Consider the following 22,304-nt stretch of genomic DNA (forward strand, 5'->3'; position numbering starts at 1 on the left):
TTCTTCCCCCCCCCCCCCCTGCTTATGTAACTTGGTATGAGCTGTCGTTCCATTACATTGCCTTTGGGTCTGATATTGTACTTGCATTCTTAAAGATTAAATGATTATTCGATTTGGCCAGTGTTCTCTTATCTTTCTTCCCTAATAAGCAAAAGGATAACTAATCTTCACAAAACTGTTACTGCACAAATGTTTACTAGTTCCTCTTGATGCTTTAATTTCGACAGAAGCGTATAGGGTCAGCTGAGGTAGATAGATTTCATCTCTAAAAAGCTGCAACAATTTCTATTTCCTGATAATAGATTCACAAATCCTTCCAAAAGCAACATTAGGAAACCAGTTAATGTTGTGGCAAAGGCAGGTCAGAATGAAAACACTCTCTTTAACTTTGCCACATATTGTATCCAAAAGGAAAGGCAAGAGAAGTACGAGTTTCTCTCTCTCTTCCACTCTCATTTCCCCTTTCTCCTTAAAGCCTTCAAGCTTTGGAGATTCTCCAGCCGTCACCATTAAGTCCCAGGTGGTCAGGAGCTTTATGACTCGGGCATCAACTGCCATGATTTGTCCTCTGTCCGGGACCTCATCGCCTGCAAACATCTTTCCCTGAACTCGATTGATTACCATGACAGGCAATCCTGGAGTCCTTCCAAAAATTCATTGATGATAACCTCCAGTTGGAGTTAACTTGGCGTTTGGATGAGCATCGCCGCCAAATCCCAATTTCTCCTCTTTAAACATCTGTGTTCCCACTACCACCATGCAAAGCATCCATCCTAACGGCTCAGATAGAACCTTTTTAGAAGAAAAGAGACGTGTTCACACCTTCGCGTTCGATGGGAGCCATCTTCCTCTCAGAATTTTGCAGCTACTTTATGAAACAGACATGCCCATTTGCCTTGCCTGATTACCACAGGATTTCTGGGCTGTGTCTGCAAATATGGGAGAGACTGCCTCGAACCTGAGAAAACCCAGCACTAGATTGAACCAAGAACGCCCAGGAGCCTTCTTCACACCCAAATCCCTCATCAAAGTCCTCCACTCAGCAAGCTTGTTCCAAAAACTAGCAGCTGCATACATATTTGCTATCAGTACATAGTACCCTGGTGTATCTGGTTTCTTGCCCAGAGCTTTTCAACTGCCCATTCACCCATATACGTGTTCACATGAATGAGGCAAGCTCCCAGTAGAGTAGCCCACACGGAGCTGCTATGCTCGAGAGGCATTCTTTGGATTATATCTTACTCAAGAGACTTGCTCTGCCATAGAGATCAACCATACAAGCAAATGTTCAAGACAAGGATGTATCCCATGGTCCCACTCCATGTTCTCAAACAGCCTTCGTCCTTCATGCATTAACCTAGAACGGCTGCAGGCCAATAGAACTGCAACCATAGTTGCATGGGCAGGTTTGACATCAGATCCGATAATCTCTTGAAACAGTGCTAAGGCTACACATCCTTCACCCCGCATGCCTTACCCATCTATCAAGGAAGTATACGTTAAGTTATCCCTCTTGCTCATCAAGTCAGATACTTTCTTTGAAGCTTCAACTTTTCCAGGATCTTGCACACATATTAAGAAGGGAATTCCATAGGATAAAACAGTCCCTCAAAAGTTCTGGTGCCACAGGACAGGATATATCAGTGAAACTCTTTCCGTCGACAGTTGTGCAGAGAGGAAGAATGCTTCCAGGAGTCACTAAATTTGGCTGACGGGCAGAGAGCATTATCTCCTTGATCACGGCGGAGGCTTTCTCCGATCTGCCAACTCTGGCAAAGCCAGAAATGATAGAGTTCCAGTTGGCCAAACTCTTCTTGAATTTGTTGAAACACCACAAAAACATTCTTTGGTCGTTGCGTTTGGAATACATCGTGATCATGTGTTTTGAACATTGTCAATCCCTGTAAGAAAACTGCTAAGTGCGAGACCGTGAATCTCTTTCCTCTTCCCAGATGACGGCCATGTTCCTGTTAGCGGTGGAGTAGGAGTACCCAATTTTGTCACCACCATTATTGCACTGCAACTTTCATTCCACTGTCCACACATGTCATTAAAGTGATTTATCATCTCACAGACTAACCCCAAAGCTCCTCCAGGGTTGCCTGCAAGCAAAAAACCTCCAGCTACGGCTTTCCACGTTATGACATTGAATTCTGTACCAGAAGACCTCATTTCTTTGAAAAGCTCAGACGCTTTGGTTCCACATATATAACTTGGAATGCATAACGGGTTACGATTGCGTTCCGGAGACAACATCCCTTTCAGGCATTTGAGCAATACTCACTTTGCCAAATTTGCTATAAATAGAGATCAACGCATTACGGACGCGCAATCTGTTCCTGTGAGGGCTGACCTCGATGGACCCACGAAGCAAAATTCAGTGTTTTTTCACAGGCCTCGGGTAGAATTCCGTTGTTCAACATTCGCTTGTAAGCAGCGACAGCAACCTCAAAAAGGTCGTTGCGAGCATATGAAGCGATGAGCACATTCCAAGGCGAGGGATATTGGAATTCAGGGCAGCTTGGGCGAGGAGATTAAAGGAAGAGAAAGTAATCAGCTTTCGGACAAAAAGGGGACGATATCCGAAGCCCACGAAATCCCAAGAGCGTGAATTTGCCGCCTAGTGTCGAATTCATGGAAGCCGATGCAAACATCAAACGCACGAAGCTTCATCCCTAGAGGCATATCATCGAGCAGGTGGTGGGCGTGCGGTAAAAGCCCCCCCCCTTCATGAGCTAGAGGAGAGATCAGAAAAAGACATTGATATGCTTTGTTCAGATTGGGCCAATGGGCCTACTTTCCCTAACAATGTCAAAGTTGAAAATAAAACATCAACTTGGGTAAAGCAGACCATACAAAAATTGTGGCCACCGTCGATCTTCGTGTTCATCGTTATCCACTCTGGTGATGGTGTGGACGGATGCATTTCCTCCAATCTCGACGCTTTTCTTCCTCTCTCTTTCATGGCCACCGCGTCCCCTCCTCTCCCCCGTAATTACTTTTTCTCCACTGCCCGGCCTCCATCCCTCCGCCCCCATCCGCCGCCGGGCGCCGTAGCTTTGCCGCTCCGCGGCTTCCGATATCCGACCTTGCGGAGCGGAGGGAAGGTGAGATGCTCGGCGGCGGAGGTGTCTTCTCCGGCAGCAACGGCAGAGGAGAATTGGGTGCCGGTGGTACCGGTGACGGCGCTGCCGAAGGGGGAGAGACGCGTCATCATACAGGACGGAGAGACGATTCTGCTTCTTTGGTACAAAAACGAGGTGTTTGCAATCGAGAACAGGTCTCCGGCGGAGGGCGCTTACAGCGAGGGACTCCTCAACGCCAAGCTCACTCAGGTTCTTTCCTTTCTTATATGGTCTTCGTGTAGGTACGAAAAAAGTGATGACTTTGGTTGTTTCGATTACTAGACTTGCCTTATATGGTTCCTTGTCTAATCCGGTTAAGTTTCCATTATCTACATACAACACTGTCACACGCCTTGTCTAGCTCCTACCCAAGAGGCGACCATATATCCTTCAACTTTTGAAAATTCTAAACAAGGAAAGTAGTGGTTTTTAGATGAATCTCCAATGTCCAGAGAGGTACATAATCGTCCTTGTGATATTGCAACAGGATGGTTGCATTGTGTGCCCATCAACTGATAGCACGTTTGATCTAAGAACCGGAGCCACCCGAGAATGGTATCCGAAGAACCCAGTTCTAAGAGTCCTAACTCCTGCACTCAGAAACCTCTTCGTGTACCCAGTCAAAGCCGATGAAGAGAACATCTATATCAGCATGAGAGGTGGGGTGCAGTCAGATGCATCCACCGAGATCGTCTTCAGCGGCAAAGCTCAGCCCGGTGTCACTGCCACCGACGTCAACGTGGAAGAGGTAGGCAAGCAAAGCTATGCCTTTTGTGTACATTCTGATTGGCTCATGACATGTGATGAATGTGATGATCATAGGTGAGGATGGTGGTGGATGAGGATCTTGAGGGGTTTGGTTTCACGGTGAAGAACGAAGTGATAAACGGGAAAGCGGCGGTGGTAGGCTTCTTGCTGCTCTTAGATTTCGAGCTCTTGACAGGTAAAGGTCTGTTAAAGGGGACTGGTTTCTTGGACTTTCTCTACTCTGTTTCAGATGCTTTCAATTAATCATGTTATACCCCTCCTCATCTCTCAATGTATACATATCACAATAGAGATGGCTCTTCCTACTCTTATGTAATGTTATGCTTGCACCATTGTGCTATCCAAAATTTTCTCCAATACCATTGGGGGACCGTTGCAGAGGCATTTCCATCTGTGTTTTACGAATAGCAATCAATGACCTCTTGCCGACCGGAAAGGAGATTACATTATGAATGCTAGATTTTTTTTGGGCCAGCGAACCAAACTCCGTGTGAGAAAATCACTCAGGCCTTTTTATTTTCTATGAGAATGTAAACAACTTTTTCGGGGATGAATTTATGAAGCGGTCCTCTTCTCGATGCCAAGTGGTCACCGACTGGAAATCTCTGCAAAGTCTCAATGTGTTCGCTTGTATGTGCTGTTTTGGTTATAGATCCTCAAAAACAAAAGAATACCGATAAGTATGATATGATCAATGTTTTCAAAATCGGGTAGGAGGCATCACAGAGACTGAAAATTTTGGGATTTTATTCACAAGGTTATAATGTTTTGTGATTTTGTAATGGAAGATTAAGATTTGGTCAAAGGTCCCGCGGAAGACGGTGGTGACGTCATGCCTTATGCAACAAAACGCAAAGCCCCACGTTTTGTTCCGCACCACGCGCACGTGAGTTACTGCTCCTCTGTCGACTAGACTTTTCTTTCTTAAATTTTGACGTCGCTTTTGTACTTGTATAATTCACCTCAAATATGTAAATATAATTTATCTGTTATCCCTTTTCTTATATGATAGATAGATATTTCATCAAAAATTTTGGTTTGGCTGTACACTTCATTTATATACATACTGAGCAATGATTACACCTTTTTTGTCACCATAAAACATAATTATAGATTAATTGTTTTGGAAGGGAGCACTTTCTGATTGCACATTTTGGAAGAGAAAAAGGTTGGAAACGTGTGTGTGCAGTGGTTGGATTATGTGGACGATGAATGATGCGGATTTACCCCACTACAAAAGCAGAGGTGGAAGATGTGACCCACCAAGTGCCAACTTGGATTCGATCATTGAAAGAAACAAGAAAAAATCACCGGCCACATTTCATTTGATAAATCAGATCCCTTCCCCGGTCTCAGCTTTGACCATTTGAATTTCTTTTTTTATTATTAAAAGATATTTAATATGTTGAAAATGCTTTGGTCAGAGGGCTTGCAAATTTGAACCCCTTAGACTTTAGTTGTTCTTCAACGTATATATATGTTGAAAACTGAGGTGGTCTGATCAAAGGACCAAAGAGAGAAAGAGAGAGAGAGAAGCATGGAATCCAACGGGGGAGGAAGAGAAGAGAGGAATAAGTACAAAGGAATAAGGCGGAGGAAATGGGGGAAGTGGGTGTCGGAGATAAGAGTGCCTGGAACCAGAGACCGGCTCTGGCTCGGCTCCTTCTCCACGGCGGAGGGGGCAGCCATGGCTCATGACGTGGCGTACTTCTGCTTGCACAGACCTTCCTCTGATCTGGAGAGCTGCCTCAACTTCCCTCAGCTACTTTCCCTCCCATCCTTCGCTTCCCTCACTTCCCCTTCCTCCATCCAGAGAGCTGCCTCCGACGCCGGCATGGCCATCGACGCCTCCTTCTCCCTCACCGCCCCTCAGGGCACTGCCCCTTCCCCTGTCGTCGACGAGCCTCTCACCATCTCCGTCTACGATTATGATCTCGACGACCATTCTCCCCTCTGATCTTTTTCTTTTTACCAATTCTTGTGTATCCTCCTTTCTCATGATTCTAGAAGACGACAAAACACAAAAACATCTGTACTACGTTACTTTATGTTGGTGTATATTCGGTTTATACATAGAGGAACGAAGAACATGGAATCAGGTTGTAGAAGAGAATACACGAAGCTTTTGAGAAGACAGAGTCAAAAGAAGAAGAAAACTTCGATTGGCCATTAATAACTTAAAAAGGCTATGGACCATGACTAGACCAAAGACCACTCTTATGTTTATATGGCCATGACATTATATGTGTCACTATCTACGCCAAACGAAAAGTTATTCAAGTCCTACAGTAATTGCATGTGTATGTTCTAGTATAGTACTAAATAAGAAAGAGACACTAAATTTGGAGAACAATTGCCAATTAAAGAGAGAGACTACATATTTCTAAGTTGATAACAATCACAAATCTCTTTCATTTGTCGACACAAGCAAATTGCTACTGAAGGGACTGCATAAAGGGAGCAAGATTTTGAGTGGGAACCCAAATATGCATAAAAAACTGGCCTCACGGTTAGGCTTGTAAAACAAGGCATTTATTCGGTGCATATGTTACATGAATCACATACCCAAGCAACAGAAAGTCATTGCATATAATAAACGGTGTGCTGACGACATAGATGCTCCGAAACAGAAGGATCAAGATGAAAAAGGAAAGTAAATTGGGGGAATGAGTTAATTTTAGTGTTGTGAAGTTGCTGTGTCGGATTTAGACCATAAGGTGGATCACTGGAGACTCGTTCGAAAGACGGTCTTCCTTTTTATTAGGATCCACCCCCATCTTCATCATCGCTATTTATTCTCCTCTTACTCTACATTATCACTATTGTCATTGTCTCCTCTTTTTTCCTTTCTTTTCCTTGAAAGAAGAAGAACTCTGCTGAAGAATGGCAACCCAAGCAGATCATTCACCGGTACGCTTTTCTTCCCTTTGGAATAGGCCTCATCTTTCTGCTCCTTGAGATAAATTTAGTGTCCCCGTAATGATGGTAGAACGAACAAGAAGCAAACATCCCTTGTAAGTTTTTTTTTCTTTTCATATTTGTTGATGACTGCTCAGGGGAACCAGAACAATGGAAGATCAACAACAAATGAGAGGAGGGCAAACTACAACGACTGGTTACCTGTAACGGCCTCGAGGGAGGCCAAGTGGTGGTACTCAGCCTTCCACAATGTCACGGCCATGGTGGGGGCAGGAGTCCTGGGATTGCCTTTTGCCATGTCACAGCTCGGCTGGTATATAACCATATTCCTCTTATAAACATCATACACAGTGTTAAGAAATTGACAGTGATAGGGGTAATGGGCAGGGGGGCAGGACTGGTGGCAATAGTAGTGTCGTGGGCAATAACGTTATATTCGTTGTGGCAACTGGTGGAGCTGCACGAGGCGGTGCCGGGAAAAAGGTTTGACAGATATCCGGAGCTGGGAGAAGAAGCATTTGGGAGGAAATATGGGTACTGGCTGATAATGCCACAACAGATGTTGGTGCAGGTGGCATCTGACATTGTATACAACGTGACAGGAGCCAAATCCCTGAAGAAGACCATCGAACTGCTCTTCCCTCACATTCACCACATCCGTCAGACTTACTACATCATCTTCTTCGCAGCTCTTCAGGTAGTCCTCTCTCAAAGCCCCAACTTCAATTCCCTCAAAGGAGTCTCCCTCCTCGCAGCCATCATGTCCTTCTCCTACTCTATGATCGCTTTCGTCGCCTCCATCGTGAAGGGCACCCACTACCACTCTTCCTCTCACGGTGTCCGCTCTCACACCACTGCTGGCATCGTCTTTGACGCTTTGAACGGCATGGGGACCATAGCTTTCGCTTTTGCAGGACACAGTGTGGTTCTTGAGATCCAAGCCACCATTCCTTCAACTTCCGAGGTTCCTTCCAAGAAGCCCATGTGGAAGGGAGTCATCGTCGCTTATATAATCGTCATCCTCTGCTACCTTTCAGTCGCCATCTCAGGTTTCTGGGCGTTTGGCCATCTTGTCGAAGATGATGTTCTCATCTCACTCCAGAGACCTTCCTGGCTCATAGCTGCTGCTAACTTCATGGTCTTTATCCATGTCATTGGAAGCTATCAGGTAACTTTGAAATTATTTTTTGGAGGTTATCTTTTTCTTTGATTGACCAAGACTGAATTGGACGGAGGGGACAGGTCTTTGCAATGCCAGTGTTCGACCAAATCGAATCATGCCTGGTGAAAAACCTCAACTTCACTCCTTCCACCATGCTTCGTTTTGTAGCCCGCACCATATACGTAGGTAAGCAAGCACTGTTAATGGATGGATGGTTTATGTATTGATCGAGAAATATAAAACTGAGTGGGAGCGTTGGTGCAGCATTGGTGTGTTTTGTAGCGGTGTGCGTTCCCTTCTTCGGAGGGCTGCTGGGGTTTTTCGGAGGCCTCGTCTTCACATCCATATCCTACTTCGTAAGTTGCATTCTAACAGAGTAAAAAAATGCACAAAACAGTAAATATGTATATTAATGTGCAAGTCACACCCAGATGCCTTGCATAATGTGGCTGGTCATGAAGCGGCCTAAACCATGGAGCTTCCACTGGTTGGCATCTTGGGTGAGCATTGTTCCCATGAGTTCCCCCATAAAATCTCAGTCAGACGCCTATTTGCTTATTACTCTCAATCTTCTCAATCACAGATTTCAATCATCGTCGGAGTCTTGATCGCCTTGTTCGCCCCCATTGGAGGAGCAAGACAGATCATCCTTCAAGCCAAAACCTACAAGCTCTTCTCTTAACCCTACACACACTTCAACTATTAGGTTTTGCCTTTTTTTTTTTTCCTTTAGAAAAACATTTATTTATTCAGTTGTAGCTGCTCCAATCAAGAGTGACTTCCGAATTGCCTCTGGATATCCTGGAATGATACAGTAGCAGAACCTCTCCTCTTAGCCTTCTGCTGCGACGGATGTTCTCTCCACCCTGTCATGTAGATCACCTACACAAAAATACTATGTAGTTTAGGCCTCAAAAACTTTTGTGTTATGATCCAGGAACAATAATCTTCAATGTATTCATATGGAAATCTCTTATACAAAAAAAAAAAAAAACAATACAGAAAGGATGTTTTCCTCTCCCTTAAAACAGGACCAGGCTAGAGTCAATCATAATCATGCAAATATTATACACAGACCTGAAAAGTTGCGGGCACTGTACCATCCTCCGTGGCGAACATGGAGTCGTATATTGCTGCTGTAGCAAGAGCAGTTTCGCGCTTCAGGATCTGTTTTTGCAGTCATGTATGGCTAAGAACATACAATACACCTGATAAAAAGGAAAATGATCACAACCAAAAAAAAGGGAGAACAAAAAAAGACTAACCTTGTTTCTCTGGAGAAGGGCATTGGTCTCGCCCATTGCACGGAGATGCTCTATAAGATTCAGTGCTGCATCGAAAGATGTTAAAAAGAAGTAAATTAGATGACATTCCCAAAAGAATAATGTTCGAGCAAACTTGGAATATTTTACCGCTCTTGTATTTAACTACATATTCATCAACATCAACACCGGGCAAAGTGAAACCCGCCCTGGTTAACAGATTTCCAGCGTCCCTAACCTGAAAGAGTACGAATCATGTTCTTCACAGAAGCTTTTGTTATGTTATCTACAAAACACAATCCCAGCCATTGTCAAGCTCAAGCTAGTAAATCAAGTAAAACTCAGCAAGATTCAAAGAACCTGCGCCAAAGGCGACAGACGAGGACTAATGCCACCCTCACGCTCCATGTGAGCCAAAGTGCACGCTATCCGTAACTCCCTAGTAACAGAGTTCATTTTATAAATGACGGTGAGCAATGCAATCTTGGAGAGGCATGTTCAAGATTAGATCTTAATAGGAAGTTAAGAATGCCATACTTTAAGGTTTCTCCGCCAAGAATTGCTGCTAAAAATAGACCATCAGGCTTCAGTGCCAAGTTACACTGCAAAGAACGCATCACAAATTATATGCCAGCAATTATTACCATAAGGATACATTGAATCACCAACAAAAGCAATCAAACAACCTGTATCATGGCTCCTGGAAGATCGTTGGTCCAATGAAGGCCCAAACAACTTATTATCAAATCAACCGAACTTCTCAATCATACACAAAACTAATAAGTCGTTAGGAGAGAGACCCAGGTGGTGACAGTAGAGCGAAAACACCAACTAAATCCGCTTTACTAACCTTTCTTTGACAGGCAAAAACTCTTCATCAGCAACCACAAAAGATGTCTCAACATTGTTATAGGGTGAAGCTTCATGGGCATCTTTACATGATTTAATCATATCGTATGAGGTATCCATCATGACTAGATGTTCGATCCCACCTGTAAGACAAAGGCACCATCATTTGAAGAAATTCAGGAGAACACAGAGATGGGTATAAACTTAGCCAGGCACTTGTCAGGATAGTAAGAAACTCTAACCACGACCGCCTAGAGAACGCTTAACAGCACCAAGAGATCCTCCCAGACACAATGCAGTGGGGAAATTTTTCCTACAATCCTAAAAGAGCCAAAAACACAATGATTTGATTACATTAACCGAAATGGGAAATCAAATATGAACAAAGGGGGAGACTCAGTCAGGGAAGTTGAAAACTTCAGCAGCTATGGTCCTCACTAATTGTATACAAGGGATGAAACATGAAACTCGAGGTATGAGTGAAAGCAGAAAACCTGGAGGCGATCAATCAGATTCTCGGCAACAGCGTCCACAAAGGAGTCGTTTTGGCAAGAGAGCCAAGCAGATCGGTCACGCTGCAGTAACGGAACAAAGGACATACACACATGAATTAATCAGAAAAAAGAAAGACGAGAACTTGAGGCAGAGAAGGGCACTACACATGACAGCGCTTGAGGTCACGATCGAAGATCTTGACCCTGGAGGTATTGTGCTGAAACTCGTCGGCATTGCCGCCGTCCGTACAGAATGAGGAGGAGGGGACGAAGAAATGAGGTGGGTCTCTCGCGTTGAGGCTAAGCAGTCCACCTCGTCCGCACAGGGAATGAATTCGCCGCATATCCTAAGCCGAGCCAGGATCAGTCGTATAGTATTCGGGGTTCTGGGGTTTGGCTCTGAACAAATGGAAATCTGAGGCAGTTGCTTTTGTTCTCCTCTTGTCCCCGGCTTTGTTTTTCTTTTTTTCAATTTCGGCCCCTTCATTCTTAAAAGATGACAAATTTTGCCCATCATCTAATTAGTTTCTAACTCTCTGCGCATGTTTGATTGCATGCTTTCTTTGTAATATCCGGAACCAGAAGTATGTATTCCAATTGAGATTTGGTTATATCACTTTGTAATATCCGGAACCAGAAGTACGTATTCCAAAAAAAAAAATGCTTTATTTGCACAGATCATAACTGAAATGAAAAGCCTCCGGGTGATATAATTGACATGAACTGTGTAGGGGTGTCCAAAACGCAGTTTTGCATCTGGCAAGCATTCCTGAACATCAATCTCGAAGAAATGGTTTAGAGTTGCTCATTGCTGACAACGTATTCATGAGACCATAACGTGTTCTTCTCAAAGGAAGCTCCGAATTTGTCAGAGTGGGAAGTCACCACGTGGAGGAAATGGACGACTTACATCTACAGTGCCGCACTGATGGCAAGTAACAAGGGCCAAGGTTGATAAGGATAACATTTTCACTACTGAGTGTTCTCAAGATTTTTTTATTGAGATGGGAAGGTTGATTGACAATGGTTCACACGGCTGGGAGTCGGGAACTACATTCATTCTGATGGATGCATTCTTCTTCTTTTGCCTAACGCAATGATCAATATAGATTCATCAATTAACAGACTAAAGTGGTATAGCAGCATCTTAGTATTACTCAAAAGCTTCGCATTAAAAGACCAAACACGAAGAAGACTGCAGTTACAGAGAAAGTGAGGCAAGCTGCTGGATGTTGAGAGGAAAAGCCACAGTCTGGTCGCCCGAGAAGGCCTTACGTGCCATGATGACGTTAACCTTCTCCGTTGGATGAAAGGCATCCCAAAACACGTATTGGTCGCGATTCTCGCAAGGCGTCTGTAATGGCAAACACGTTATCTGCCCTCTGTTCCGTCCTATCCCACAGCACCCTCTGTCAACCACCGTGAACCCTGGCAAGCAATAACAACATCCATCAATCAAGAATCCAAACCATATGGACATTACAATAGCTATTCATCCAGCATGTTACCATAGGTCGCTGGGTTAGTGACTATGTCCTCGAACATGTGAGCTATGTCCACGTATGTGAACTTTGAGCCGGGGAGATTGGTGCTGAGATTGGAGATCATGGCCTTGACGTTAGTGTTGAAAGGCAGAACCAGCTGGTTCACTGCCTCAGAGCAACGCCCGTCCGTTCCCTGAGCCAAAATGCTGGGGATGCATCCCATTCTGCCAAGCCCAGCCAGCACGAATTTTCGAGCCCCCAGGTTATACAGATTCTGCGAAAGCAACGGATTCAGAAGTTTGGATAAACGAGATTCCATGAGGGTGGGTTTGGGTTTTACAGTGAGCTGAGTGGTGTACTGCTGAACAAGACGGTGGTGACGTCATGCCTTATGCAACAAAACGCAAAGCCCCACGTTTTGTTCCGCACCACGCGCACGTGAGTTACTGCTCCTCTGTCGACTAGACTTTTCTTTCTTAAATTTTGACGTCGCTTTTGTACTTGTATAATTCACCTCAAATATGTAAATATAATTTATCTGTTATCCCTTTTCTTATATGATAGATAGATATTTCATCAAAAATTTTGGTTTGGCTGTACACTTCATTTATATACATACTGAGCAATGATTACACCTTTTTTGTCACCATAAAACATAATTATAGATTAATTGTTTTGGAAGGGAGCACTTTCTGATTGCACATTTTGGAAGAGAAAAAGGTTGGAAACGTGTGTGTGCAGTGGTTGGATTATGTGGACGATGAATGATGCGGATTTACCCCACTACAAACATCAGGTAGTTGTTGAGATAGTCGTTGCTTCCCATTCCCACAAAGAACAAGCTTCTGGCCACCGACTCTGCCACTTCCACCGCACTTCCCCCTCGGCTAGTTACCTGGTCCAGCGTGCTCTGGAAATTCTTTATCTGCTGGTCGAACGGTATGCGCCCCACCTAATCCCTCCAATAATGGTAAGCTTTTGTTCAGTTTTTTTTTTGTGATAATCTGGAAGTTTCTACGTGACCGGGGAAACCTATGTAAAAGTCTTTCTCCAAACGAGGACTCGAACCAGGTTGGAAAGGAGCTTTGTTTCCTTATTTACCGGTTGAGCCACCCAATCTTGGATAGTTTTTGGTCAGTTCTTGATAAAGAAAATTCATATTTGGAAAGAGGAGGTTGGGCTAATCAAGATGCATGCAATAAGATTCATCATGAGTAGGAACGTACGAAGTTTCTTCCGGTGACATCAAGAATACCAGCGGCGGCAGAGGCATAGTTGACGCCTCGGAGGACTTGATCTCCAGTGGCTTCAGAGAAGGCCGGAATCAGAGGCAGCCCCAGAAGCTCGGCTGCATGCGCATAGATACACATATATACAAGTCCAGAAGCATATGTACTTAAAAAGAGAGAGAGAGAGAGAGACCGAGCTCGTCGACCATGGTGTAGCCGTTGGAGAATCGGCCGGTGGGGCCGCCGCTGAAGTCGATGCCATAAGGGAAATAATTAGCCTTAGCGAAGGAAGGGAGGTTATTGTTATTCCCGTTGTCTATAAGAGAGTCGCCGAACACAAACATGGCTGGCACCTCTCCTTGCTGCTGCGAGGGTGCTTCACTCCCTGCTGCACCCCTTAGGACCATCATGACTGCTGTTATTACGATTAGATTGAATTCCATTCCTGTTTTGGGGGGTTTAATTTTGCATGCAAGTCCCATTTCTTATGCATATAAAGAGGAGGAGGGGTTTGAGGAGTAAATGTGGGTATCCGTCTTCTACCACGCAGTAACTAATCATTGTCACTCCATTGGCCATATTGTTATTTATATTTTTACACACTTTGCTTCTTCCCCATGCATGCGTCCGGCGTGAGCAGAGTCAAATATAGCATTTAAGTCCGCCAGTTGAGGCTCTCCTCATGTCACCTCGATTGCCCTACTATTCTTTATTACAGATGGAACCAACTTGCTTTCCGAAACAACAGGCATCACTCACTGTGTCTCAGCTAAGCGGCTATCTATTAAGATTACCTCTGTACGTATAATGAACTCCATGAAGCTAGGTAGATATTAGATCGAGTCCAAGTGATGGAACACAACAGATTCTTTAGAAAATGGAATTCTATAATTTGCATTCTCTTTTCAATTATGGTGTGATTTTGTTACATAAAACAAAACCATTCAAAAATTTCATTAAACAAGAGCTTGCTTGCGGACCACAATCCAAACAATCAACAACTAACACTAAAAACCCTTTTTCAACTGCCATAAACCATATAACCCAACTCTCAACGCTTCTTAGAGACACCAACAGTCTTTCCACGGCGTCCAGTCGTCTTAGTGTGCTGACCGCGCACACGCAGACCCCAGTAGTGCCTCAGGCCACGGTGGTTTCTGTTACCACACAGTCATTCAACCAACAAAACGTCAGCCTATTGCAGTGTTCTATGCCCTAACCAAATAACATACATTTTATCCATTTCCAAATGCTTTACCTGATCTTCTTGAGGCGCTCAAGGTCATCCCTCAGCTTCATGTCCAGAGCGTTAGAGACAACCTGCGAATATTTCCCATCCTTGTAGTCCTTCTGCCTGTTCAAGAACCAGTCTGGGATCTTAAACTTCCGAGGGTTTGCAACTATCGTCATTAGCAGCTGTTAGTTCTCCCGCCCTGAAAATGAGAGCCAGTTTCAAATCTCAATTCTCACAACATGAGTGATGATGATGACGAGGAAAAGAATAGTCAAGGATCTATACCAGTTCCCCACTCAGGTAGGAACAATGAATGAACAAGTATTACCTAATTTCGATGCAATTATTACATTTGGAGGTGAAGTAACCGGTGGGGAACAACGCATTATTAATACAGACGTGCAAAGAGTGAAGGGAGAAACCTCTTGTTCATGTCAACATCAGCCTTCTTGCAGACAATGCTGGCGAATCTCCTACCAATACCCTTGATGGAGGTCATGGCAAACATTATCTTCTGCTTCCCATCAACGTTGGTGTTGAGCACACGCAAAATGTGCTGAAAATCCTCGTTGGCCACCAGAGACTACACACGAGCATATCCAGATCCATTAATCGCAGCTTCTTATGATACAGAATCTAAAGTATCTGATTCAAGCTATAAGAAGAGACGAATAGATGCAGAGAGGAGCAGCAGATGATGATACGCAAGAAACAGATCGAGACAGGAGAACGGAGACACCAAAATGCAATACTAGAGAGTAATTCGAAGAGTTTATTACCATTTTGGGGTGCGGAAGGAAGAAGCTCTCGGGAGGGGCGGACGATTCTCAGCGAGGAGGAGAACAATTCAAAGCAATAGATTCGTGTTTTAAATCGGCAGCCTCTTAGGGCTGGATGCTGAGGAACCTGGAGTGATAAGGCTCAGCCCATTTTCAAATGGCATAGCTAATCCATTCCAAAGCCCAAATTATAGCTTCATCTTCAACGGTTTACACCCATGTGATCACGCGCTTCTCTCTCCGTATGATCCACGTCCCTCGGCCTTCTCTCCTCCCTTGTTTCAGCGATGGCGGAACCAGGGAAGCCTCCGACGGTTTGACGATCACTCAACCAAGGAGAGAGAGGCAGAGAGAATTATATATTTCTATACTTAGAGAGAGCGAGCTCGAAGGTGCGATACGAGAAGCTATGAACAAGCTCAGGTTCATCGGCTGCCTGCTGCTTTCAGCGGCGATCTGCGTTTTACTGCCACCGATAGGCGCCTCTGTCCGACCAGGTCTGCCCTATGCTTGCTAATATTCTAGTTTAATTTTCTGCTTAAGCTCACAGATATGTAGTTGTAGATTAGCCGTTACTTCCATCATTGATTGCGCATGTGCACGCTACTTTCACCTGTACATGTTCATAAGAAGAGGATAAGTAACTGAGTCCTAAGCTGGTCGGTCAACGTTATCTTTTCGAGACGTCCGTCTTGGGTTTGGTAATGATATAGGTTTGGGTTTTCCCTTCATTCTTGTTGTAATTTTGTTTCTCCCATCGAGCTCCTTTGTTCTCATTCCCTGAACCTCTAAACCCTGGATCTTTCTTTCATCCGGTGCGTTATTTGGCATATTGAAACAGTTTTACTGGGTTTTAATTAGTGATATCCAGTGTTTAATTGGACATTTCTTTGTTGCGTACAGATGATGTCAATTCGAGTTTCCTGGGGATTGCTAGGAACTTATTAGCGGACAAGGGGTCTCGTTCAAGGTAATGGCTTTGGGCTCTAAACGCTGTTACCTGGGGTTTTTTACTGTCTGTATGTAGAATGATAAAAGGGTTTTCCTTTCTTGGTAAAGTGTCAAAACAGCTCAAGGGTACATGACGAATGATGATCTCGAGAAGGCAGTGAAAGAATTTTCCAAGAGATGCAGCAAGGTCTCTAGGTTATACAGGTACTCTGTTGATACACTTGTGCAGAAAAACTGATGTGTTCAGTACCGATGCATTGCCATTATGTTCCACTGTTGAATGTCAGTGGTCTGGGTTTAGTATAAAAGTTTGATGGTAGTGCTGATTTGCGCCTTGTCTTCTCTCTTTGAGGGTTTTCTGGAATGCGCTCTCAGTATTGGAAAGAGAGTTAACGGATTTCCCCTGGTAATGCTTTCAACTGGTCAGCTTTCAACACTCTAAAAGATGTTACGTTAAAAGTAAAACTTGTCTTCTTTTCATATCTTGGCATGAATATAGCTTGAAACTCTTGTTTGTGTTTCATAATATCTGGTAATCACGATGCCTCGATGTGCTTTTTTCTTGCTTTCATTTGTCAGTGGGTCATAGAGATTTCGGACAGACCTGGAGAGGAAGAGGCTGAACCTGCATTTAAGGTTAGCAGTATGTTCTAATCATGAGTGCCTATGCACGTAACCGAAAAGAAATATGTTCATTTTGTTTAACTAGTTGTTTTGAACATATCCAAATTTAATGGCGCTGAACTCCTTCCTGATTTATGATTGGCCTAGCTTTGATCATATCCAAATTTAAATAGTTGGAAAACTGATCTTACAGTACATTGGGAACGTGCATGGAGATGAACCAGTAGGGCGTGAGCTCTTATTACTTCTTGCCAACTGGATTTGTGATAACTATAAGAAGGATCCCTTGGTATGTAATTATTATCTTTTTCTTCCATCAGGTTCTTCTTGTTCTTTCTTCTTTGATTTAAGTCCATTGAATTTCTGTTTTACCATACTTTCCCCCCAAAACCTGAACTGCTTATTCTTGATAGACAACAGAAACCGCTTACTGAAATATGCCATATATTCTGCAGGCTCAGTTGGTTGTTGAAAATGTTCATCTCCATATACTGCCAACAATGAATCCAGATGGCTTTTCACTCAGAAGACGTGGTAATGCGAACAATGTTGACCTGAATCGTGATTTCCCTGATCAGGTGACCGTGTCGATCAGTGTTTTTTTACATTTATAATGGTCTTTTATTCCAAGCTTTGAGTCGTGTGTTGCGATTTGCTGGTCTGAATCCTGATGGTTTTGCTTACACCGCAATTGAGTTTAGTCTGCTTAACTCTCATCTCCTGCCTGTACAATGATATAATGTTGCAGTTCTTTTCCCTAAATGAGGATGTGGATTCGCGGCAACCTGAGACTAGGGCAATTATGAATTGGGTGAGAGACATACACTTCACAGCATCAGCTAGTTTGCATGGGGTAACTTCATTGGCCTTTTTGTTATGCATCTAACAATTTATCCTATCCCAAATGTATCCTATTTTGAGTGTTTGCTGTCAGGTATCTCCGAAGAGATTTAATTAACATTAAATAGTAATCATGATTTGACACAATTAAAGTCGTCCTTAAACCCTTTTGTTTGTTACAGGGGGCGCTGGTTGCCAATTATCCATGGGATGGCACAGAGGACAAGAGGTCTGTTCTGTCTCTTTTTTTTTTTTGGGTGTTCTTTTGTCCTCATAGTCATCTAGTCATACTTTCCCTCCATTTTCAGGAGATACTACTACCCATGTCCTGATGATGAGACATTCCGGTTCTTGGCACGCACTTATAGCCAGTCTCACCATAATATGTCTTTGAGCAAGGAATTTGAGGAAGGAATCACAAATGGAGCATCGTGGTATGCATCCTAAATCAGTTTGTGATCTTCTACGTTCTATGCACTGCTTTAAGAAGAACGCTCTGCAGGTACCCTATATATGGTGGTATGCAGGATTGGAATTACATACATGGAGGATGCTTTGAATTGACTCTGGAAATCAGTGACGACAAGTGGCCTAGAGCCTCGGAGGTCAAATCTTGTTGTCTGGAGTGTTTATTGTTTCTCTTTTCCTGGTGGTTGGCTGATAGAGTCCTTTTCTTTTATGCAGCTTCCCACCATTTGGGAGTACAACAGGATGAGCATGCTGAATCTTGTTGCAAGTCTCGTGAAGGTATGCCTTCTTAAGTTTTGCTTCAAAGTCATGCTAAAACTGATGGCCCATGTTTGTCGAACTCCTAGGATTCCAATATGTAAACAAAGAGGAAAGTAGAATTTATTTGTATTCACAATGCAGAAATACACCATTAGGTTGAGCCCCAGTAGATATATTTCTGTTGAAAGAAGGTTGCATGGAACAATATTTCTGCATAATTCGTAGACTTTTTACTTTAGACAGGAGTTCATGGCCGGATATTTTCATTAGACCAAGGAAGACCACTGCCTGGTCTTGTCTTGGTGAAAGGAGTCAACCATACGGTAAACATAGTCACATTAGCTTTCTCTGTTAATGAAATGTCATTGTTCAGAAAAGATGTTGAGCCATTGTTAGGTCTATGTGTAATCCTGAATTGACATTCAGTAAAATGGTTATCCAGGTTAAAGCCAGTCGTGTGTTTGCAGACTACCACCGTTTGCTTGCACCTGGACAGAAATACGAAGGTTTGTGATGCTTTCAACACTTACTTAAAATGACAAGTTTGGTTATGTTATATAATACCACATGGACAGATACAAAAAGGATGAGTTCTACCAGTGGTTTTCAGTCATTGGTTAAGGCCTTTGTATGGATCGAGTTCATCTCAGTTTGATATTGAAGTAAAAAAAAAAACTCCATGCTAAGTAGACATCCACTTCCGTATCATGGATAAAATTTTCATCTTTAAGAGCTAACAGAAAGGACCATTAACAAAAAATTGCCAACCCAACAATTGCGTGGTGGGGCTGGAATACATACGGATTGTCTCAACAGAGTCTCAACATCTTGAATCCTTATTGTTCTATCCCACGCCATAATGATGATGGTGTTGTCTCAACTGATATGCAGTGACAGCCTTGGCACCCGGCTACAAACCTAAGGCGACAAGTATTTGGTTAAGTGAAGAAGCAGTGACTGCAGATTTCATTCTGACACCAGAAGAAGCAATTTCCAGAGGTTATCAACTGAGAAGCATCTGCGAGTGTGGTTGCAAAAGAAATGGGAGGATACTTTTATCCAACTTATTTGGGGATACAAATGCAGGAATCACATTTGCTCTGCTCTTCGTGGTAGTGTTCCTCTGCTTTTTGTTGCAGAGAAGGGTGAGATCTAATCTCTCCAAGCAAAGACAATCCTCCTCCAGAAGGTCGGTTACTGTCTCTGTCTGAAGACACCCTCAACTCTCGTGTATTTCATGTGTACATGTTTCTCATTCATCACCACCATGGACCGCCATGTTCAGAACCCAGTAGAAAGGAATCGCTCATCTCTTTTCCCTTTTGTTGATTTTTCAACTAAATATACCTTTTTAGTCCGACTCGTGTGTTTTTTTAGTCTATTTGAGTCAGATGTGAGTTTGGTGGACCCTTAAAATCTCACAATTCATGGACATTAAAAGATTGAAACTTTTAAAAAAAAAAAAGTGGTATGACATTTAGAAAGATCCAGATTGATTGTAAACAATACAAATACGAGCGAATTCAAAACATGAGATTGAGCATTATCCGCACTGTTTTAATCAATATATATGTATAGGTATATTTGGGAAAACGTGTACAATTACACGCATCAACATGTTAGGTTTGATGGACCAACTTGTCATTACAGTGTCCAATATCAATCCGAAACTACTGTTTTTTTTCGAGAACTTATTTTGTTTTCAATGTACTTGATTTTTTTTCTGGTTGTAAGATTTATGGCACAAACCCCATTTTCAACGTAAAAGACGATCTGGAAGAAACTTCATTCGCCGGTGAAGATTGGGTGAGTGAGTGAGACATGTCTGATCCCTCGGCGGTCCGTTGACTTTGACTTTGAATTGTCTCCAAAACGCCAACTACTCCAACATCCATTGACTTTGTGGAGATTGGCCCCTCAAGTTATAACTCCGTCGCAGAAATCGCTTAAACGCCGTCAACTCGGCCCAAAAAAAACGCCTTTTATATACATACACAGGCAATCTCTCTCTGTATTTTCCAAAACACACAAGTCGTATAATTTTTGTTTCCATATCGGCGAGAGATTCCAAGATTTTTGGGGGGTGGGTCCTGCTTTGGAGAATCCCACACATTCTTTATATGTCTGGATCCTCGCCTTTTCGGTTTCCTTGAATCTCTGAACTGCATTATCTTTTTTTCACGGACCTAAAAGATAAAGATGGAGAGCGTGATGGGGAGTGGAGCTTGTTGGTGGGAGGAGATGAAAAGAGTTCTGAGGGGGGTGGGAAAGGAGTGGGGAGACGTGGTGGATGATATGGAGTGCGTGGAGGTGGTTCCCCTCAAGGGAGCGATGACCAATCAGATTTTCCAGATCAACTGGCCCACCATCAACGGCGATCTTCACCGGAGAGTGCTGGTTCGCATCTACGGAGAGGGCGTCGACGTCTTCTTCAACAGAGAAGACGAGATCAGGACCTTCGAGTGCATGTCTCGCCTTGGCCATGGACCCAGGCTCCTCGGCCGCTTCTCCCATGGCCGTCTCGAGGAATTCATCCACGCCAGGGTACGCTTTCTGAGCTGTGATCTTGTTTTTTTGGTCATTTCGTAGTCAGAAAGAAACAGGGCGCTTACTGTATCCGATCATCAATCAGACTCTTTCTGCGGAAGATCTCCGTAAACCAGACATATCAGCACTCATCGCGGCCAAACTGAGAGAGTTCCACCAGCTGGACATGCCCGGTCCACGTCACGTTCATCTGTGGGACAGACTCAGGCGGTGGGTGAAAGAGGCCAAGAGGTTGTGTTCGCCGGAAGAGGCTGAGGAGTTTCGGTTGGATGGTCTTGAAGAAGAAATATGTGCGTTGGAGCAGAGGCTGACATGTTCTGGCCATGAGATCGGCTTCTGTCACAACGATCTTCAGTACGGCAACATCATGATTGACGAGGAAACCAATGCCATCACTATCATTGTAATATCCCTCACCATTACTTATTCATCCACTCTGCTTCATGATCAAGAAAAATCACATTTTTTTCCCTCTAACGCCAGGATTACGAGTACGGGAGTTTCAACCCAGTTGCTTATGACATTGCAAACCACTTCTGTGAAATGGCAGCAAATTACCATTCGGACACGCCTCATATCTTGGACTACTCTCTGTATCCAGGTCTCCACTATATACAAATACCTCCTTTCATATTTCATCACATTTTTCTGGTGTAAGACTGTAAATGGCGTGCAAACAGGAGAAGAGGAACGCAAAAGGTTCGTCAGCACGTACCTGGGCTCCTCAGGTCTGTCACCCCCCTTCCCCTTTTTCTTTCCCATGAATGATGAAACAGACCCCCTTCATGGTTTGCCAACGTTGTTTGTTTCAGACAAGAGAACAAGAGAGGAAGAAGTGGAGAGAATCTTGAAAGATGCAGAGAGTTACACTTTGGCAAACCATATCTTCTGGGGCTTATGGGGAATCATTTCGGTCAGTTCTCGCTCTCGTTTCATGTGGAAATAAGAGTGTTGGAAGTGCTTCTACTGTTCTACAAGGCTAACAGTGAGTAGTTTGCGTGAGCAGGGGATAGTGAACAAAATTGAGTTCGATTATATGGAGTACGCAAGGCAGAGGTTTGCTCAGTACTGGCTCAGGAAGCCCTCCCTCCTCCTGCTTGATGTCCATTCACCTTGATCCATCTCCCCCAACACAGTTGTATACTCTATTTTTTTTTTTTAAAAAAAAAAAAGCATAGTCAGCTATGTGAATCTAAGCCTTTTTGTAGTCTTTTACAACTTTTTTTTTGTGTACAAAAAAAAAACATTTTAAGGCCATAATTTACTCAGGACAGGACTTGGGCGAATGAAGCCAATGTGCGTCTCCCC

At 43.6% G+C, this 22,304-nt stretch overlaps 8 protein-coding genes and 1 pseudogene across 10 annotated transcripts; 5 read left to right on the plus strand and 4 right to left on the minus strand.

Annotated features, from left to right (window-relative positions):
- Positions 1-257: 257 nt before the first annotated feature.
- On the minus strand, positions 258-2,172 carry LOC104800221 (pentatricopeptide repeat-containing protein At1g71490). Its single transcript, XM_010522989.1, is given in 6 exon segments — positions 258-1,127; positions 1,130-1,240; positions 1,243-1,284; positions 1,287-1,557; positions 1,559-1,878; positions 1,881-2,172. Coding segments are annotated over 6 exon segments (1,293 nt in total). The 3' UTR covers positions 258-870.
- A 710-nt stretch (positions 2,173-2,882) lies between these two features.
- Positions 2,883-4,271, plus strand: LOC104800085. The gene is made up of 3 exons (XM_010522796.2): positions 2,883-3,335; positions 3,613-3,873; positions 3,948-4,271. Exons 1-3 carry the CDS (start codon positions 2,964-2,966, stop codon positions 4,134-4,136), a joined length of 822 nt encoding a protein of 273 aa, XP_010521098.1. The 5' UTR covers positions 2,883-2,963; the 3' UTR covers positions 4,137-4,271.
- Positions 4,272-4,371: 100 nt separating this feature from the next.
- LOC104800086 (ethylene-responsive transcription factor ERF020) lies at positions 4,372-6,198 on the plus strand. Its single transcript, XM_010522797.2, has 2 exons — positions 4,372-4,779; positions 5,024-6,198. Exon 2 carries the CDS (start codon positions 5,431-5,433, stop codon positions 5,848-5,850), a length of 420 nt encoding a protein of 139 aa, XP_010521099.1. The 5' UTR covers positions 4,372-4,779; positions 5,024-5,430; the 3' UTR covers positions 5,851-6,198.
- A 255-nt stretch (positions 6,199-6,453) lies between these two features.
- On the plus strand, positions 6,454-8,672 carry LOC104800088 (lysine histidine transporter-like 5). The gene is made up of 7 exons (XM_010522800.1): positions 6,454-6,803; positions 6,950-7,125; positions 7,200-7,980; positions 8,055-8,160; positions 8,239-8,330; positions 8,406-8,483; positions 8,558-8,672. Exons 1-7 carry the CDS (start codon positions 6,777-6,779, stop codon positions 8,654-8,656), a joined length of 1,359 nt encoding a protein of 452 aa, XP_010521102.1. The 5' UTR covers positions 6,454-6,776; the 3' UTR covers positions 8,657-8,672.
- On the minus strand, positions 8,495-10,991 carry LOC104800087 (putative methyltransferase At1g22800). The gene is made up of 11 exons (XM_010522799.1): positions 10,747-10,991; positions 10,580-10,660; positions 10,328-10,406; positions 10,087-10,228; positions 9,923-9,992; positions 9,774-9,838; positions 9,597-9,675; positions 9,387-9,474; positions 9,240-9,304; positions 9,052-9,141; positions 8,495-8,856 (listed from the first exon to the last, which is right to left on the minus strand). The coding sequence occupies exons 1-11, from the start codon at positions 10,921-10,923 to the stop codon at positions 8,743-8,745; spliced, it is 1,050 nt and encodes a 349-aa protein (XP_010521101.1). The 5' UTR covers positions 10,924-10,991; the 3' UTR covers positions 8,495-8,742.
- Positions 10,992-11,570: 579 nt separating this feature from the next.
- On the minus strand, positions 11,571-13,939 carry LOC104800089 (GDSL esterase/lipase At1g71691). The gene is given in 6 exon segments (XM_010522801.2): positions 11,571-12,007; positions 12,088-12,337; positions 12,404-12,440; positions 12,777-13,015; positions 13,290-13,411; positions 13,486-13,939. Coding segments are annotated over 6 exon segments (1,164 nt in total). The 5' UTR covers positions 13,775-13,939; the 3' UTR covers positions 11,571-11,780.
- A 228-nt stretch (positions 13,940-14,167) lies between these two features.
- LOC104800091 lies at positions 14,168-15,397 on the minus strand (annotated as a pseudogene).
- Positions 15,398-15,443: 46 nt separating this feature from the next.
- Positions 15,444-19,809, plus strand: LOC104800090 (carboxypeptidase SOL1). Of its 3 annotated transcripts, none has more exons than XR_769678.2 (15): positions 15,444-15,802; positions 16,209-16,275; positions 16,365-16,460; positions 16,632-16,662; positions 16,836-16,892; positions 17,074-17,169; positions 17,336-17,458; positions 17,629-17,733; positions 17,903-17,949; positions 18,029-18,154; positions 18,223-18,325; positions 18,405-18,467; positions 18,693-18,772; positions 18,892-18,955; positions 19,341-19,662. XR_769678.2 is itself a non-coding variant. In XM_010522802.2 (15 exons), the coding sequence occupies exons 1-15, from the start codon at positions 15,550-15,552 to the stop codon at positions 19,658-19,660; spliced, it is 1,635 nt and encodes a 544-aa protein (XP_010521104.1). In that variant the 5' UTR covers positions 15,444-15,549; the 3' UTR covers positions 19,661-19,809. The 3 variants fall into 3 exon arrangements, 2 of the variants coding, with proteins under 2 accessions (XP_010521104.1, XP_010521105.1); XM_010522802.2 differs by having other exon boundaries at positions 18,689-18,772; positions 19,341-19,809; XM_010522803.1 differs by lacking the exons at positions 15,444-15,802; positions 16,209-16,275; positions 16,365-16,460 and having other exon boundaries at positions 16,467-16,662; positions 18,689-18,772; positions 19,341-19,809.
- A 476-nt stretch (positions 19,810-20,285) lies between these two features.
- On the plus strand, positions 20,286-22,299 carry LOC104800092 (probable choline kinase 1). The gene is made up of 6 exons (XM_010522804.2): positions 20,286-20,993; positions 21,082-21,399; positions 21,480-21,597; positions 21,677-21,724; positions 21,809-21,909; positions 22,003-22,299. The coding sequence occupies exons 1-6, from the start codon at positions 20,649-20,651 to the stop codon at positions 22,111-22,113; spliced, it is 1,041 nt and encodes a 346-aa protein (XP_010521106.1). The 5' UTR covers positions 20,286-20,648; the 3' UTR covers positions 22,114-22,299.
- The last annotated feature ends 5 nt before the right edge of the window (positions 22,300-22,304 follow it).

This window comes from Tarenaya hassleriana, unplaced genomic scaffold (assembly GCF_000463585.1).
Source record: "Tarenaya hassleriana unplaced genomic scaffold, ASM46358v1 Cleome65, whole genome shotgun sequence".
NCBI classification, from domain to species: domain Eukaryota; kingdom Viridiplantae; phylum Streptophyta; class Magnoliopsida; order Brassicales; family Cleomaceae; genus Tarenaya; species Tarenaya hassleriana.

Coding starts and splice junctions, on each gene's coding strand:
- LOC104800086 (XM_010522797.2), top strand. CDS start 5,431: ATGGAATCCAACGGGGGAGGAAGAGAAGAGAGGAATAAGTACAAAGGA.
- LOC104800085 (XM_010522796.2), top strand. CDS start 2,964: ATGGCCACCGCGTCCCCTCCTCTCCCCCGTAATTACTTTTTCTCCACT. Junction 3,336..3,612: donor TCAACGCCAAGCTCACTCAG/GTTCTTTCCTTT, acceptor ATATTGCAACAG/GATGGTTGCATTGTGTGCCC. Junction 3,874..3,947: donor CCGACGTCAACGTGGAAGAG/GTAGGCAAGCAA, acceptor TGATGATCATAG/GTGAGGATGGTGGTGGATGA.
- LOC104800092 (XM_010522804.2), top strand. CDS start 20,649: ATGGAGAGCGTGATGGGGAGTGGAGCTTGTTGGTGGGAGGAGATGAAA. Junction 20,994..21,081: donor AGGAATTCATCCACGCCAGG/GTACGCTTTCTG, acceptor ATCATCAATCAG/ACTCTTTCTGCGGAAGATCT. Junction 21,725..21,808: donor CACGTACCTGGGCTCCTCAG/GTCTGTCACCCC, acceptor TGTTTGTTTCAG/ACAAGAGAACAAGAGAGGAA.
- LOC104800088 (XM_010522800.1), top strand. CDS start 6,777: ATGGCAACCCAAGCAGATCATTCACCG. Junction 6,804..6,949: donor CCCAAGCAGATCATTCACCG/GTACGCTTTTCT, acceptor ATGACTGCTCAG/GGGAACCAGAACAATGGAAG. Junction 8,331..8,405: donor TCACATCCATATCCTACTTC/GTAAGTTGCATT, acceptor AGTCACACCCAG/ATGCCTTGCATAATGTGGCT.
- LOC104800087 (XM_010522799.1), bottom strand. CDS start 10,923: ATGCGGCGAATTCATTCCCTGTGCGGACGAGGTGGACTGCTTAGCCTC. Junction 10,407..10,579: donor ATCTGATTGATCGCCTCCAG/GTTTTCTGCTTT, acceptor TGGCTCTTTTAG/GATTGTAGGAAAAATTTCCC. Junction 9,305..9,386: donor TGTAGTTAAATACAAGAGCG/GTAAAATATTCC, acceptor CTTTCGATGCAG/CACTGAATCTTATAGAGCAT.
- LOC104800090 (XM_010522802.2), top strand. CDS start 15,550: ATGATCCACGTCCCTCGGCCTTCTCTCCTCCCTTGTTTCAGCGATGGC. Junction 16,663..16,835: donor GAGTTAACGGATTTCCCCTG/GTAATGCTTTCA, acceptor TTCATTTGTCAG/TGGGTCATAGAGATTTCGGA. Junction 17,459..17,628: donor ATCGTGATTTCCCTGATCAG/GTGACCGTGTCG, acceptor ATAATGTTGCAG/TTCTTTTCCCTAAATGAGGA.